The 17,660-nt window shown below is 37.0% G+C and overlaps 1 protein-coding gene across 1 annotated transcript; it reads left to right on the top strand.

The window, feature by feature from the left end:
• Positions 1-207: 207 nt before the first annotated feature.
• On the top strand, positions 208-16,519 carry LOC108273531 (uncharacterized). Its single transcript, XM_053685186.1, has 10 exons — positions 208-458; positions 750-1,028; positions 1,292-1,534; positions 1,663-1,806; positions 5,742-6,015; positions 10,131-10,234; positions 11,800-12,078; positions 12,326-12,568; positions 12,644-12,790; positions 16,387-16,519. Exons 1-10 carry the CDS (start codon positions 395-397, stop codon positions 16,503-16,505), a joined length of 1,896 nt encoding a protein of 631 aa, XP_053541161.1. The 5' UTR covers positions 208-394; the 3' UTR covers positions 16,506-16,519.
• The last annotated feature ends 1,141 nt before the right edge of the window (positions 16,520-17,660 follow it).

The following is a 17,660-nucleotide window of genomic DNA, read 5'->3' as shown; positions in this document are numbered from 1 at the left end:
ACTAATCTCAAATTCTATACAGACCCCTATTTTTATAGTAAAAATTAATTGCCTGTGCTGGTAGTTTGACTTGGTTGGTGTTTTGAGGAGTGTAATCATTTCAAATCTCTCACAACTGGTACTTTCCAACTAACGTTACATATTTCCTAATGGAAAGAGAGGTGATGTACTACACTCACAAAAGTGACGGTGGCTATTGCATTCAAATGTAGGTGTTTCCCCTTTTCTTAGGGTTTCCTCATCGTACACGAGCCGGCCTAAAGGTGGAGACATTCTGCCTTGTTTAGTGACAGAAATACACCCTGTGCTACATTCTGCATGAACACACCTCCAACTGAAAACAGTAAACTGAAACTGTTTTCTCCATTTGTCTCTGAAATTCTTTGAAATAAAGATGAACACCAAAAACAGTGTTATAGTCTTATTCCTCTGTTTCCTGGCTCTGTTTACTTTAACAGGTAGGTCAAGATTTTCTTGATTTGAATTGTAGATATGAATGCAGAGGTTTTTCTTTGTAGTGAAACCAGTTTTTATCAGTTATTTGGCATCAGTGAATGTTTTTTACATGAACGTTTGTTGTGATTAAGAATGTGATAATTGTTTCAAACTGTACTAATGGTTTCTAGTAAGAATTCATATGAAATATTATAGTGGTTGTGTGTCTTGTATTAAGTATTATATTGTGTCACATATACAACAAACGTAAATTTCATTATGGCTTTAAATCTTTGTACATTTTTTATTGACAGACTGTAGCAAATGTCAGAAAAATATATTAGAAGGGGACAGTCTCACCTTTAAACTGACTGACAGGCCGCTTAAGGATGATGATCTATTCATTATAAAAAAAGACAATAAAGTGGTAGTCCGCAAAAAGAATAACAAACAAGAGGGACCAGGGATCGTGAAAAATGATTCCCTGGAGCTCCAACATGTGAAACTGAGTGATTCTGGAACATACAATGTTGAGGTATTTGATGTGACTGGCACCAACGTAAAATCATACACAGAAATCGTCTGCGTTTATGGTAAGATGTTTGGAATTATAAATGCTATTTTACTGCAAATATATTTCTCTCTTTTAATGGATGTGGTGAAAATGTAAACTTATTCTCATGACAAATTTAGATATCTTACACCATATCTCCAATGCAATATTATTTCATTTTAACATAATGCATAATATTTGCTATTTAAATATGTAAATATGTAAATATGTAAATCCAAAATAATTTCTAATACAGAATACTGCATGAATATACTCACGATGCTGTCCTTCCATATTTACCAGCAAAAGTCCCAAAGCCAAGAGTGAATATTACATGTCAGGATGAGAAAGTTGACTTCAGATGTGATGTTGAAGTTGACAAAGATCAAAGATCAGCTATATCTTACAGCTGGCACAAAAATGGGAAAGAATTCAAGACGAACGTATTAAACTTTTCAATAAATGCAGAGGAGGATAAATCAGAGTATACATGTACTGCCCAGAATCCAGTTCATAAAAGCACAAGTGATCCAGTAGAAGCAGCATGTAAGTAATTTTTCATGCACTTTTATTTTTTAACTTAAATATTTACCTCTCGATTTGAATGTATTATGGCCTGTGAGAATGCTATACTATCTTATTGATGGAATATAATTATTTGGGATTTTGCCCAGGTTTCAAGCGTACACTCCTTGGCCTTGACTTTTGGTTCATGGTGGGCATCTTAGCAGGTGCAGGAGGTCTCGTACTGTTATTGATAATAATACTGGTGACTGTTGCCTGTCGTTCCTGTAAATTCAGAGAGAAACAACAACAAGGTAAGTTCAGTCTAAGATTTTGGAAAATTATTATTATTTCCTAAAATTTTGTATTTTTTTTCCTTAAATGTCCAGCTATTCTCTTTGGATCATGCATTCTAACGTAAGCCTTATATTATCAAATCAGATTTCTTTTTCAACATTCAACAATTTTCTTTTGTTGGTGGTGGTTTTTTGTTGTTGTTGTTGTTGTTTGCTTTTTCACTCTTCTCCCTCTGTCATACACCAATATTGACAGCCATAATAGTCATATTGAACTCACATCAATTTATACTGAGCTTATATTGCTGCCAGAATCCTTCAAACCTGTTCATGTGTAATATATTCCACCTCCGTGGAAAAGCACTACTAATATTTAATCATAGCTTTATTACAATTGTCCACCATATTTTTTTTTTTCTTTCTGAGAGAAAGAAACAGGCTAACATGGGGTGGAGCGAAGGGGTGTGCTATAGATTTCATTTTAAATGGACACACAATAACCCATGATGATAAATGGAAATCACGTTTTTAAAATTGTTTGCTAATTTATTAAACGTCTAAACCTGAAATCTCTCATTTAGATAAGTATTCAGAACCATTATTTAGTACTTTGTAGAAAAAACTTTGAGAGCAATTGCAGCTTTAATTCTTCTTGAACAAGTCTCTACAAGCATTACATACCTTGATCTGGTAATGTCAACGGCAAAATCAGACTGCAACACCCACACACCAGACTTATTGTTAGGTTGACTGTAACCCGACTTCTGATTACACGCACCTGGACTCACTTACCACCACACCCTATATATAAGCGCACTCATCACTAGCACTCACCACAAAGTATTCATTCAGCTCAGTGTATACAATTGCCATACCAAGCCTTTATTTGAGATTGCTCATGGTTTTTGGATTTTGCATTGCTCTTTGACATTCTGTTTGTTCATTGCCTGACTTTGTGACTGCCTACTGTTTTGGACCCGTTTGTTCCAGTTCTCTAAATAAAGCCATTGACTGTAACTTTCACTATCTCTGACAGATCTGGACAGTTTCTCACATTCCTCCTGGCAGATCCTCTAAAGCTCAATCAGATTAAGTTGGAAGCATTGGTGAACTTCTATCTTTAGGTTCATCTAGTCCTTTTCCCATGGGTTTCAAGTCTGGGCTTAGGCGGGGCCACTCAAGTACATTCAGAAACTTGTCCTGAAGCAACTCCGGGTGACTGTTGTGCTAAAAGGAGAACCTTCACACAGAATGTACCTAAGATCAGTTTGGAATGCCAAGGGACCAAGGGTCTGAATACTTATCTAAATTAGATATTTTAGTTTTTGATGTAAAAATTTGGATAAATTTGTCTAAAAACATGTTTCCCCTTTTGACATTCTGGGTTATTGTGTGTAGATTAATAGCAAAAGTCAATTTAATCCATTTTGAATAAAATCTGTAACAAAATAAAGTGTACAAACACTGAAGGGGTCTGAATATTTTCCAAGTTAATTGTACTAGTAAGAAATTATTATTCTTTTTTTTTTATTTTGTCAAGCCATCACTTTTTAGAGGCTTTTCCCTTGGTTTAGGGGGTTACTTGTTTTTCCCCTCATTTCCGAACTCAATGCAATACTTTTGGAGCATAGATTTCAGAGTTTGAAGAATTTTTATTTTTTTTCCAACTTATTAGGATTGATGATAGTATGCATTTGTTACGCTACACTTAATGCAGAATTGCTGCAGTACTTTGGTGAAGATATTTGAAATAAAGTTTGAACCTTGGTCTGTTTGTATAACATTTGGCAACCTAAAAGTAGTAAAGAACTTTGTAATGCTTAGATGATGATCTTAGCATGAAGACCGGAGAGTGGAATAGATACATAATTGCCTAATTGTCGACACATACTGATGACCAGATTTTTATTTAGGCAAGGGACCAGCACAATCTACAGTATAAGTACAAATATAAATGGATCTCCCAAAGCAGTTATGGGATGTAAAGGAGCAGGGGATACCAACTCATTAGGTTTTCTAGCTAGGTGGAAAATATGTCACAACCTACAATGCTGGAAAACATCTGTCATCAAACCAGACCAAAGAAAACATTGGAGTGTGTGGTGATATGTTTTATGCCCAAATGTCCAGCCAAAACATGATCATGAGCAACTGCTAACACTGATTTGCGATATGGAGTAGGAATCATAACCTGATAAATAGTGCTCCACACTCAAACGGTGTTACTAACTTTCTCTTGAGTCACTGCAGTGGCTCTACATTTAGCTAAGAATGGATCTTTGTGCTGCACAGCTACAAGTTCCTCCCTGATGTGCAGGCCAAGATCTGGAACATTTAACCCAGGCTTGGGCACATTCACTGTTAAACAAGCACTCAACATACACGTGGTGTTATGGCTCTTGGAGCATAAAAATGTGTCTGACATCTTCAGCGAGTAAAACTGCACAGTCTGGGATTTCTGACAGAAACTGCTGATATAAATTATCCCCTAGCACTGCTAGAGAAGGCTTATGTGTTGACACAGGAAGCGAAAAAGACCATTTTCACAATTTCACAATCCTGGAGAGCAGTTTCGTACAATAATGAAGAATATGCAAGAAGGCCCTGAAGGTGGGGCCTGCAGAACAAGTGTATATTTTATATTTTACACACACACACACACACACACACACACACACACACACACACACACATATACATATACATATATATATATATATATATATATATATATATATATATATATATATATATATATATATATATATATATATATAATTAGGTTATATACAATATATATACACAATATACAATATATATACAATATACAATATAGGTTATATAAGGATCTGAGTGACTTTGACAAGGGCCAAATTGTGATGGCAAGACGATGATCAGAGCATCTCTAAAATGGCAGATCTTTTGGGGTGTTCCTGGAATGCAGTGGTTAGTACCAAAAGTGGCTCAAGGAAGGACAACCGGTGAACTGGCAACAGGGTCATGGGTGCTCAAGGCTCACTGATGCGAATGGGGAGCGAAGGCTAGCCCATCTGGTCTGATCCCACAGAAGAGCTACTGTAGCACCAACTGCTGAAAAATGTAATGCTGGCTATAATAAAAAGGTTTTAGAACACACAGTGCATCGCAGCTGGATGCGTATGGGGTTGCATAGCCACAGACCGGTCAGAGTGCCCATGCTGACCCCTGTCCATTGCCCAAAATGACAACAATGGGCATGTGAGCATCAGAACTGGACCATGGAGCAATGGATGGTGACCTAGTCTTATGAATCACATTTTCATTTACATCATGCGCCCTGCCACACTGCAAAAATTGTACAAGAATGATTTGAAGTACATGACAGAGATCAAGGTGTTGACTTGGCCTTCAAATTCCCCAGATCTCAATCCAATCGAGCATCTGTGGGGTGTGCTGGACAAGCAAGTCCGATCCATGCTCACAACTTACTGGACTTAAATGATCTGCTGCTAAGGTCTTGGTGTCAAATACCATAACACACCTTCATAGATCTTGTGGAGTCCATGCCTTGATCGGTCAGAGCTGCTTTGGTGGCACAAAGGGGACCTACACAATATTAGGCAGGGGTTTTTAAGGATATATATGATAATGGTATGATACATATATCAGAATGGTACACAAAGTTTCCAGTGGAACAGAACAAAGTCATTCACCAGCTGTACAAGCAGAGTGCTCCTAATGTTGTACTTAAACCAGTGGATATTCAAAATGCTTGGAGATGAAAGAGTCCAGTTTGTTGGAAAGTTGCCCAATCTTCTTTATGCACTTAGATGTTTAACTGCTTGATTGTAGTCATGATGGTAACTTCATGATGGTAACACGATGTTTAACAGCCACATCTACATTTCCTTTACTGTATTAGTTCATGATGGATAAATATGTTTTGTAATGATAAATCCTGTGTTCTTTCCCAGATGAAGAAGAGTTGAGACTGAAATACTTCAACATCTCTCCAACTTCTGGTCAACAAAAATCAAAACAAACAGAAAGACAACAACTGACACTTCTAGAAACCTGTGATAATGTTTCTCCCCAGGAGGTAGCTCAAGTTCCATGTCAGACCGAATATAGACCCAGGAAGCCGAAACGCACTTGGCCTCCACCACCTCCAATTGATGATGAAGAGGAACAAATTCCACCATTACCCAAACCGAGGAGAAATGCACCTGTCAAAAAGTGTGAAGGACCGTTGTGATGGACAAGAGAGCACACCAGTCAGGTGAAATGATCATATCCAATTATATACTGTATGTTATATACTAGTTGCACAACAACTAAGAGTTAGAGCTCTCTTCACACTGCAGCATGCTAAGAACTGGCCCATGCTGCTGCAGTGCAATGCAGCTTTCTGCCACTGTGCATAAAATATGTGTATAACATAAGTATCCATCAGATGCCCACCATTACATTAATAAAAAAAAAAAACGGCAGCTAATAAAACACATCATTGTATTGTGTAAAACAGTATTGTTCATTTCCATTTCTATTTTCCTTTATACTTTAATCCTATAAACTTTTTTCATTTATTTATTTCCATGTAGGGGAGGTCCAGCACAACTGAAGATTTCTTTAAATGTACACATTCATCTGTGTAAGTTTATTACATCTGTGTACAAGTGCATCACTTATCTGTGTCACTTTGGAAAATAAAAACAGCAGGATTGGTCCAGTTTTTCATGGTGGTGATATTTGTGAAAAATGCTTTTTGTAAAAAACTGAACTTTTGACAAACTTAAATCTGTGCATTTGATTACAGTTATCTCTGCACTCAGAGTTGGGAGAATGTTTGGAAGTCAACATTAGCAAAACCATCTCAAGTCGTTTTAAGTGGACAGTATAAAACATGTTGACAAATGAAAGAAGAGAGTGAGAGAGGGAAAGAAAGTATGAGAGTGAACAAGAAAGAAAGAGAGACACACACATAGAAGATGAAGAGAAAGTTGGCTAGCTGTGTAAAAAGTGACTGATGAAATGGATTAAAAAACTGTCCTAAATGATCAGAAAACAGCATTTTGCAAATGCTGCGAATAGGATTGGAAGAAAGAATAAGTTATCGGTTATAATGGATGAATGAATGGATTCATGCACTCAAAGTAATTTAAGTCAAACTGAAAAATGTTACAACTGTGTCAGCTTAAATGCTATTTTACTTAGCATATTCTTATATTTCTATCTATGAAAAAATATGCAATCTTAGTCTTCTTTCATGTTCTTATGTTATTGTTTCACTGTGTAAAAGATGCTATATATAAATTTCCCACATATACTGGGGATTGAGGAAGTGGGAGGCAGGCTTGAAATAACTCAAAAAGTGCTTTATTGGCAACTTTGCATTTGTTTTTGAGTGTTTTAAATCAAACACACACACACACACACACACACACACACACAAACACACACACAACTCTGTGCGGGTTGGCTTTCTCTCTCTCAAGGCGCTCGTCTCTCTACTTTTTATGCTCGGCCTCCACTCAGTGCAACACAGCATATTCATTAGTACAATTCCCCGCAGGTGTGCATTACTTACCAATCACCTTCTCCGGCCCCACCCTCCATTAACAATCGGGCACTCAAGCATGCTTCCACATACCCCCAGCTGTCCGGCCTGCTGCCGACTCTGTTGGCCCTATCACTGCCGATAATTGCTGTAGATAATAATGGGATAGTGAGATGATTCTGTCCATGAGTCTCTGAAACATTGCAGGGGCCCTGAACAACCCTATAGGAAGGGTCCTGGATTGGTGTAACCCAAAGGGAGTGCAAAAGGCCATTTTTTTCCAAAGATATTGGAGTCAAGGGGATCTGCCTTTGCCTTCCTTTTGTCAAATCCGGCGTTGAATAAAAAGGAGCCACACCCAACCGATCAAGCAGTTTGTCAATACAAGGAATTGGGTATGCATCAAATTTAGACACCATGTTGACAAAACCTGACTGAATCATCCATTTTGGGAACCAAAACCACCGGGCTGGACCAGTCACTGTGGGACTCCTTGATTACCACCAATTCAGGCATGGCTTTGAGCTCGTCCTGAATCTCCTGTTTTTTATGCTTGGGTACCTATGCTAGGGTGTCTCTATGTGGTGCACTATGGGATTAGTGCGACTGAGTAGAGGTGAGAACACGCTGGAAAATTCTGCACCAACTTGGCAACGTCTGTGATTTGGGACAGAGAGAGGTAGTTTCCATAAGGGACTGGGGTGAATTAAGCTTTTTAGATTCACCTCCGGTCCTAGCTCCTCCCTCTCTAGAACGATTATCAGCAAAGCCACAGAAACTTCCTCCCTCCATGGTTTGAGGAGGTTAAGGTGGTGAACCTGCTATTCGCCTTACCTCATAGTCAAGATCACGTGTAACCTCAAAGGGGCCACTTGGCGAGTAATTTACAGCTCTACATGGGTAGCAAAATCTCCCAGTGTAAACTCCCATAGCTGAGTACACCTTTTTTATAGCCAGAATTGACATTATTGCACATGATGCAAATTCTCCTGTGCTATGTAAATTAAGGTGTGGAGTTTTGCTCTCAGGCCAAGAACATGTTGAATTTCATTTTTAATAATAGAAGGCTCCTCCTCCCAGTTTCCTGAATGGCATCAATGATGCCCTGAGGCTTCCACCCATACAGTAACTCAAAGGGGGAAAACCCTGTGGAGACTTGTGGGACCTCTTGCGTTGTGAATAACAAGGGCTCAAGCCACTTATCCCAATTCCACACATTGTCTTGAATGAATTTACAAATCATGCTTTTAAGCATTGGATGGCAAATGCTGGTGCAAATAGATTTAATGCCCAACAATACGTACAGCTTGTGTGATGTTTGTTTCATGAAAGATGTGTCCTGATCAGTTAAGATCTCTTTCAGGATCCCAACTCGGGGGATGAAATGGAAGAGTGCCTCCACAACGCTGCATGCTGAGATGTTACAGAGAGGCACTGCTTCCAGGTAAAACTGCCTACACAAAACAACACAAAAAAATGGAGGGGACATTTGTGACATCTGTGACATGCCGCACACCACCTGTGAATATCGCCATGATTGCTTGGCCAAAAGAACGGGCCACGAGCCGGTTGAATATTTTGTCCTGTCCTAAGCATGCATAGGATCACCTTTATTAGAAAAAAAAAGACTATTAGTCACCTATTATTTTTACAGGTACAGACAATCGATTTGCCTTCATCAACAATCATTTTCCAACCACAGGACCACTTTTAGCTGTGAATTTTTTGGGTACAGCCCATGGAAATCAAAAATCCAGTATTTCATAATATTAGAAGAATTTATAATACAGAAATGTCAACCTGAGAAGAACTCTCATAAGCTAATTAACTCAAAACACATGCAAAGGTGTCCTAAGCCTTTAAAAAGAACTGGACTGTTGCTCAGTGGTCCAAATTCCTCTTTTCAGATGAAAGTAAATTTTGTATTTAATTTGGAAATCAAGGTCCCAGAGTCTGGAGGAAGAGCCCAGTGTGAAGTTTCCAGAGTCAGTGATGATTTGGGGGTGATGATTATCCAATCAAATAATCATGTGGCAGATGTGCAATGCATAATATCATGCCAGTACAAGACAAGAGCTTCAGAAAATTATCACATTATACATCAGAATAGGGGAAAATGTAATCTGTAGCATTATTAATGGTGACAGACTAGCTGGTTTAGTATTTGATAAGCTGCTGATCTCCTGGGATGTTCATGTACAAAAATCTCTAGAGTTTACATAGAAGGGTTAAAATAAATAAATAAATAAATAAATAAACAAACTGTTTACATCCATGGTAAGCAGAAAAGCATCCTAGAATGGACAACACACCAAATCTTGAGGCAGATGATCAATAACAGCAGAAGACCACATTGGGTTTCACTCCTGTCAGCCAATATAAAGGCCTCATTTAAAAAAACAAAAACATGTCCTTAGTCTCCCACCTGTCTTGCTGTCTTGATCACACTCACATGGATTCACACTCAGGAATTTGACTTTGCCATTTCAAAACAATAACTTTAATGCAAGTTTGACTTGATTGTGTTTTGAGGAGTGGTAATCATTTCAAATCTCTCACAACTGGCATTTTCCAGCTAGCATTACATATTTCCTTATTGAAAGAGAACTGATGTACTACACTCAAAGTGACAGTGGCCTTTGCATTCAGATTCAGAAGTGTTTTTCCATTTTCTCATTGTTTCTACATCATACGCTCGTACTGGGAGCCGAGCCGACCTAAAGGTGGAGACATTCTGCCAGGTTTAGGGCATATCTAAGTTTAAGTTATAACTAACACAGCTCTATCTCGAAACAGAAAACTGAAGCCATTTTCTAAATCTGTCACTAGAAGTTTTTGAAAGAACGATGAACACCAACGGCAGTGTTATAGTCTTATTCCTCAGTTTCCTGACTCTATTTACCTTAACAGGTAGGTCATTATTTTCTATTTAAATAATCATTTTAGTGTTTTAGGTTATTATGATTTGAGATTGATCTTCAGTTAGTCTTTATTTGAATTGTAGATATGCCTGCTGAGTTTTCAGTAGGGAAGTCTGGCTCTTGTGTGCTTATTGTATTTTGACATTGAGTTTTTAGCATCAGGGAATGCTTTGTTTTTGTTTTTGTTTTTGATTTTTCCATGTTAGTGTGCCATGAGGTTGTGATTAAGAGTATGATTGTTTCCAAACTGTATTAATCATTGTGCGTCAGTTAAAAAAAGTTACACAAAAATGTCCATGTCCAAAAACTGTCATAACAATATTATATATTAATGTTTCTCCACTTTCACTAACGTTAATTTTTTTAAAAAAAATTTTTACCAGCATCAGTACTAATCATAACTACCAAACATTCATTCATTTTCAGAATTGAAACCCTTTAAATGCTGGTTTGTTTACATAATGCCACAGATGTTTTTTTCTATGGAAAAAAAAGAAAAATAGTAGTTATTTTCCATATACTAAATGCTAAGCAGAATTTTTCTTCTTTGATTATTACAGTCTTTGATATGTCAGTGATTAACAACAACATTCATTTTGATGCAGTCATATTTTTTATGCAGTGTCAGATAAAAACAAACAAACAAAACAAAATAAATAAAAAAAACTACCACTCAGGTCGATAAAGGACAAAAACGTCCATGTAAAAAAAAAAACTGTCATAGAAATACTATACATTAATATTTTTTCCACTTTTACTGACTTTTTGATTTTTTTTTTTTTTTACCAGCATCAGTTCTGATCATAATTACCAAAGATTAATTCATTTTCAGAATATTAACCCTTTAAATGCCGGTTTATTTATATCATGCAAAAATCTTCAAAGCTCAGTAACCTTCTTTGACTCATATACATGGGGTGGGATTCGTGATTTCCAGTACAATATAATTTCTTTCTGTTCACACATAAAATTTTCAGTGCACAAATACAGCAACTCTATTATCCATACACACACACACACACACACACACAATTATAGCCGCATCATTTATTCAGCTGTTCTGCAGTGCTCTATAATATAGCAGAATCAGAAAAAGGGAAAAGCATGTATTTTCCCCAGATGCTAAACCTGAGAATATAATAAACATTTCAGAATTATTATTATTATTTTTAAATTTCAATGTTTTTAAACCTTGTCAGCAAAATAAAAGCCTGTTAACACAGAGTGCATGATTTTATGCTTAAACGTCACGGCGAATAAATATTGTCGTTTGAATGGGTTTCAAACAATTTTGTGTACCTAGTGTAAAATAGATTTATGAAAGCAAATGAGGGTGAAATATTAAAAATTCCAATAAAAATACACACCTTTTGCTAAATTTATGCTGTTTGCATTGACACATGTCCATAAGGATGCACAAGGATTAATGGTTTTAAATATCTGTGTGTTGCGTGTCATATATTAAATATTACATAGTGTTTGACTGACTGTCACATAAATTTTTAAGTGAATTTCATTATGGCTTTAAAAATCGCTGTACAATTTTCTCTACAGACTGTGACTCATGCCAGAAAAATATATTAGAAGGGGAGAGTCTCACCTTTAAACTGACTGACAGGCCGCTTAAGGATGATGATCGATTCACTATAAAAAAAGACAATAAAGTGGTAGTCCGCAAAAGGAATAGGAAACAAGAGGGACCAGGGATCGTGAAAAATGATTCCCTGGAGCTCCAACATGTGAACCTGAGCAATTCTGGGACATACGGTGTTGAGGTATTTGATGTGAATGGCACCAACGTAAAATCATACTCAGAAATCGTCTGTGTTTATGGTAAGATATTTGGAATTAAAAATGCTATTTTACTGCAAATATATTTCTCTCTTTTAATGGATGTGGTGAAAATTTACACTTATTCTCATAACAAATTTAGATATCTTACACCATATCACCAATACAATATTATTTCATTTTAACATAATGTTAATATTTGGTATTTAAAATATATAAATATGAAATAATTCATAATGCTGAATACTGCATGAATATACTCATGATGCTGTCCTTCCATATTTACCAGCAAAAGTCCCAAAGCCAAGAGTGAATATTACATGTCAGGATGAGAAGATTGACTTCAGATGTGATGTTGAAGGTGACGAAGATCAAAGATCAGCTATATCTTACAGCTGGCACAAAAATGGGAAAGAATTCAAGAAGAACGTATTAAACTTCTCAATAAATGCAGAGGAGGATAAATCAGAGTATACATGTACTGCCCAGAATCCAGTTCATAAAAATACAAGTGATCCAGTGCAAGCAGCATGTAAGTCATTTTTCATGCATTTTCTTTTTTAGCAGTTTTTATACAGATCTTAAATATTGATCTTTTTCTGCTCAGGTTTGAAGCCCACTACACTATTTTGCTTTGAGTTTTGGTTCATGGTGGGAATCTTAGCCGGTGGAGGAGGTTTCATACTGTTATTGATGATTGCGCTGGTGACTGTTGCCTGCTGTGCCTGTAAACGCAAAGAGAAACAGCAGCATGGTAGGTATACTCTTTGCATTTGTGAAATGATTACTATTTCCAATAATATATATATATATATATATATTAAGCATTCAAATGACATTTTCCACATTTTCCATTTTAAACATTTTACACCGTCTTAAAGTAAAACCTAAAATGCAATTTCCATCTATTGTCTTTGGTCATGCATTCTAAAAGAATACTTAAAACATCCAACCAGATTTCTCTTTACAATTAGTTTTCTCGGATCTCGTTAGTTTTTCAGCTTCCTGTCAGAATCAGTGTTAGCTAGTTAGCTTTGTTGAAAGAATTTGACATGGTCCTGAAAGTAAAGCTTGCAAAAATGAACCAGGAAGAGGAAGCAAAACTAAAACTGCAGACCTTGCAGGATTGTTATAGTTGGTTTTCATTTGGAATGAGCAGAGGACAGGAAGAACTTAGAAATTAAAAGAAAAAGGTTGAGTGAACTCTTCGAACTGACATAACCAAGCAACAAGTTTCTCGCAAACTGACATCCGTTTCTCTTATAAAACCCTATACGCTGAGGGGTCCCACATACTGAATGTTTATATACCAACTCAGCCTGGCTAAATGAACAGCAAATAAAGCTTGTGATGTTTTCATCCCAGTGTTTTCTTGAATCTATGCAATACTTTCAGAACATATATTTCTGAGTTTGATTAAATCATTCTATTGCTCCTTGGGATTCAAGGTGGCACTCAATACATTATTTTCAATGCAAAGTTGCTGCATAATGATTTGCACCCTGTTCAGGGTGTACCTCACATTTACCCGATGCTCCCTGGGATAGGCTCCAGGTTTCCCCATGACCCTGAAAAGGATAAGCGGTATAAAAGATGGATGGATGGATGGAGTTGCTGCTTAACTTGGGTGAAGATCTTGCTATGAAGAACCTTTGCCTGTTTGTGCAACCTTTGGAAACCCAAAAGTAGAACATAAATTTAATAATGCTTGGAAGATGGGCTTCACACAAAGACTGCAGAGTGGAATAGCCTCTGGGTATCTGGTAGTGGCGCACATAATTGTCAACAGATACAGAGTACCAGATTTTTATTTAGGCACAGGACCAAGACAATCCACAAGTACAAATTTAAATGGCTTTCTCACAGTGGGTATGGGATGTAAAAGAGCAGGAGGTAACACCTAATTAGGTTTTCCAGCTACCTAGAATATATGAAATGACTTACAATGTTGGACTACATCTCACATCAAACCACGCCAACAGAAATGTCAGAGTGTGTGGCGATATGTTTTGTTTACGCCTAAATGTCCAGTGAAACAGTGATCAGTATCAAGTGCTAACACGGATTTACAATATACAGTAGGAGTCCTAATCTGATCAGTGGTGCTCCACTCTATTCATGTGAGTGTTGAGTGTTTGGTGGAGTCCACTTTGTGATAAAAAAGACCCTGACCTAGAAGAGCTTTCTAAAGCATGTGAAGCATCTGAAGCATGTGTAACAGTACAGGCAGGAAACACCAATTGGAACTTCTGGTATAAATCATCCTCGGACACAGCTAGAGAAGATTCCAAGACACACCCTCAACTAGATGTTGCACAATGTCATGGCAGAAATACAACACAGAAACATATATAGAAGGCTCTGAAGATAGGTCCTTTAGATCAGCTGCACAAACACCCTGAAAAATTGGCCACAAAACATCTGGCATCATTCCTAAAGCATTGCACATCAAGCACAACAAAGCACAGTTGTTTTATTACGTCTTTCCACACGATCACAGAGTGGATCATTAGGACTCATGAAACATTTTCTGACTCATACCCACATTATTTATAACAGAAACAAAGACCGACGATGTAGTTTTTAAACGTTATTAACAGGATTGATTAATAAAACAAAATCACCACAGGACAGGTGCTGACTTTTACATTTCCAGGAAATATTTCACAGTGCATCTAAACAGAATGAAATCGGACCAAACAACAGTGCAATTCTATACCTCGAACGCAACATCAGAACCACAATACCTGTATGTCCCATCAGAGAAATTGAGCACACTTTCCAACATAAATGTCTGTTTATCTTTCAAGTCACTGGACACAGACACAAACACTTAAATTCCGAATCATATCTGGGTGCTAGGAAATCATCAGACAAGTGAGGAGACTGAACTCAAGGTGACTGCTTCTGACCAGTTTTGTGACAATCAAAACCATGAACATTTCTCAGTTGGCCAAGAAGAAGCACCGGGATTTTGAAACTCTTTGGAATCAAGACTCCAACAATATTAGCTCACAAATCTTCTGAAAATTATTTGTTTTTGTAGCTTTAGACCAATTGTCAAACAGTTTTTTCCTCAGATTAGTATTTTGATGCAGATGCATTGACGCATTCAATTCAATTTTATTTATATAGCACTTTTAAGAAAAGACATTCTGAGAAAGCAGCTTTACAGAAATCCAGATACTGATGTACAGTAGATTTAGATCCATTATGTGCAAGCCAGAGGAGCCAGTGGAGAGTAAAAATCCATGAGAAGACATGTGAAAGAAACTTTGAGAGGAACCAGGCCCAAAACGGAACCCGTCCTCTTCTTGGCTACACTGGATAAAGTTATTATGAATCATTACTGTACACTTCCACAAGCGTAAACTATAAAACCAGACAGTAATGAGAAATGTTGAAATGATCTTCAGTACAAGCACCAGCATTATTTGGGTGATTCACAGCATCCAAACAACGCATTTTACCAAAACACCCAGATACACGTCTTTACATACGAGAAACTCTATTAAGAAAAGGCTTACCTAAACAATCAGGTTTTCAGCCTGAAAAGGGGGGGGGGCTTCAGTCCCTGTTGTTGTCTTCATCATTCTAGGTACTAATGAACAACCTGCTTCTTTTGCTCAAAGCAGACATGGCGGATCATAAAATACCAAATATTCACTCCAAGACCTTGGAGCTTTTTTATATACCTACTGGAACATCCAGCTAGGAAGGTATTACAGTAGTCCAAACTATAGGCAACAAAGACAAATGTACAGAGCAGTATGATTTGAAGCTAATCATTTGAGGTTTATATAAGTTAGTATTCTTTTGTGTCAATTTACACACACTCCGGAGCACAAATAAGATATGAACATTCTTCTGAAATTATGAGTTTTTCATAAATACCAAATTTGTTGTGTAAATAATCCTATCAGTGATTTATGAGTAAAACCATTTGTATTCGTATTTTGCCCAAAATGTACATATTTACATAGGTACATACATTCCTTTTCTTATGTGTATTTTTGCATGCTTTTGTGTGTTGCCTTGCATTCCCTCTTACCTTGTCCAAATGGATATCATTTGTTTTAGGAGCTGCCACACCTCATTTCACTGCACCTCTGTACCAGTTATGAATGCACATGTGACAAATACACCTTTGAATCTTGAAAACATTTTTAACATAATGAGACAACAAAATTATTTGGTAATGATTATTGTGTAATTTATGGAAGAAAAAAAAACTGATGCAACTGTAGGTGTATTTTAAACATCTGTTTTAAACAGTTCCATGACTGTATTAATTCATGACGGATAAATATATTTTGTATTAATAAATCTTGTGCCCTTTTCCATGTAAAGCGTTGTACAGTCTGATCAACTTCCATACCTCTCCACCTCCATGTTGTCAAAAATCAAATCAACCCACAAGAGGGCCGCTTCCACCATTACCCGAACCCAAGGAGAAAGGCACAGATTAAAAGGCATGAAGGACCGTTGTGATTCTGCCAGGAGAGAATACACCAGTCGGGTGAAATGTACCTGCTACGTCGTAAGAAAGTGATCCATGCTGTTGACGTTTGGCTTCATGGCCAAGTAGGAACTTAGAAGTTTCCAACTTGCAAATTATCAGTAGGAAAGATCAGATTGAATGGCTCTTAAACTCATAATTCCTACTCAGAAACAGTTCTCAGTTTTTCGAGAGCTCTGACTTTTCCTAGTTGCAATTTCGTGACATCATTTTGTTAGCATGATGGTGCTGATAGTGAAATTAAGAAACACAAAATTTACTGTGTGATTTAAGGTCCAAGTTTGAGTTTCTGTTTATATTTGAAATTGCTTAATTCTGGGTCTACTATATGATTAAAATGTTAATTTCTGCAAGATTTATTTTTTTTGGTCAAACTGCTCTTTCCAGTGCCATTAACAGTGAATTAACCAAACAACACTTTAATTTAAAAATAGCAGGACAAAATGACACAAAGTAAACTCTGATTTCATGCACTTCTCCTTCACTTCTCTTTCTTATCTTGGGCATATATTTTTTGTTCAGTTCGTTTGATCTTTCTAATGTGGGAAGTAGAAGTTTTTGAGTTCATAGTTGTCATGACTACAGCATAATCCAGTGCCTTGTTCACAGAATTGAAACAGCAGAAAAGCAAAAATAATTACCATATAAGTTTATTTTGAAGAGCTGGCAAAGCAACAAGAGATGTGCACATTTAGTATAGGCTAGAGAAAGTTGTCTAGATCAGGGGTTAACAAACGTTTCCAGGGCAAGGCCCCCCAAATGGCATTAACATTTGACCAAGGCCCCCCATTCGCAAGATGTCTTTAAAACACATTAAAAATACAGACTTCTGAATATATCCCCCATTTTTATTAATAATTACTTTCATCTTTACATTACATTATATTAGGAATTGATTGTGTGTGTGTGTGTGTGTGTGTGTGTGTGTGTGTGTGTGTGTGTGTGTGTGTGTGTGTGTGTGTGTGTGTGCGTGGTTGTCTGAGAGTGAGAATCATGTATTTATTTATTTTTCACAGCAAATTTTTGAGGCCCGCCGAGACCCCCTGGCGGCCACCACGTTGAAAACCACTGATCTAGATGCAATGGATGGATGTAACCCTATTAA

The sequence above is a fragment of the Ictalurus punctatus genome, chromosome 13 (genome assembly GCF_001660625.3).
Source record: "Ictalurus punctatus breed USDA103 chromosome 13, Coco_2.0, whole genome shotgun sequence".
In the NCBI taxonomy this organism is placed as follows: domain Eukaryota; kingdom Metazoa; phylum Chordata; class Actinopteri; order Siluriformes; family Ictaluridae; genus Ictalurus; species Ictalurus punctatus.
The sequence above is the reverse complement of the archived record's forward strand: the minus strand, read 5'-3'. Positions and strand labels throughout refer to the sequence as shown.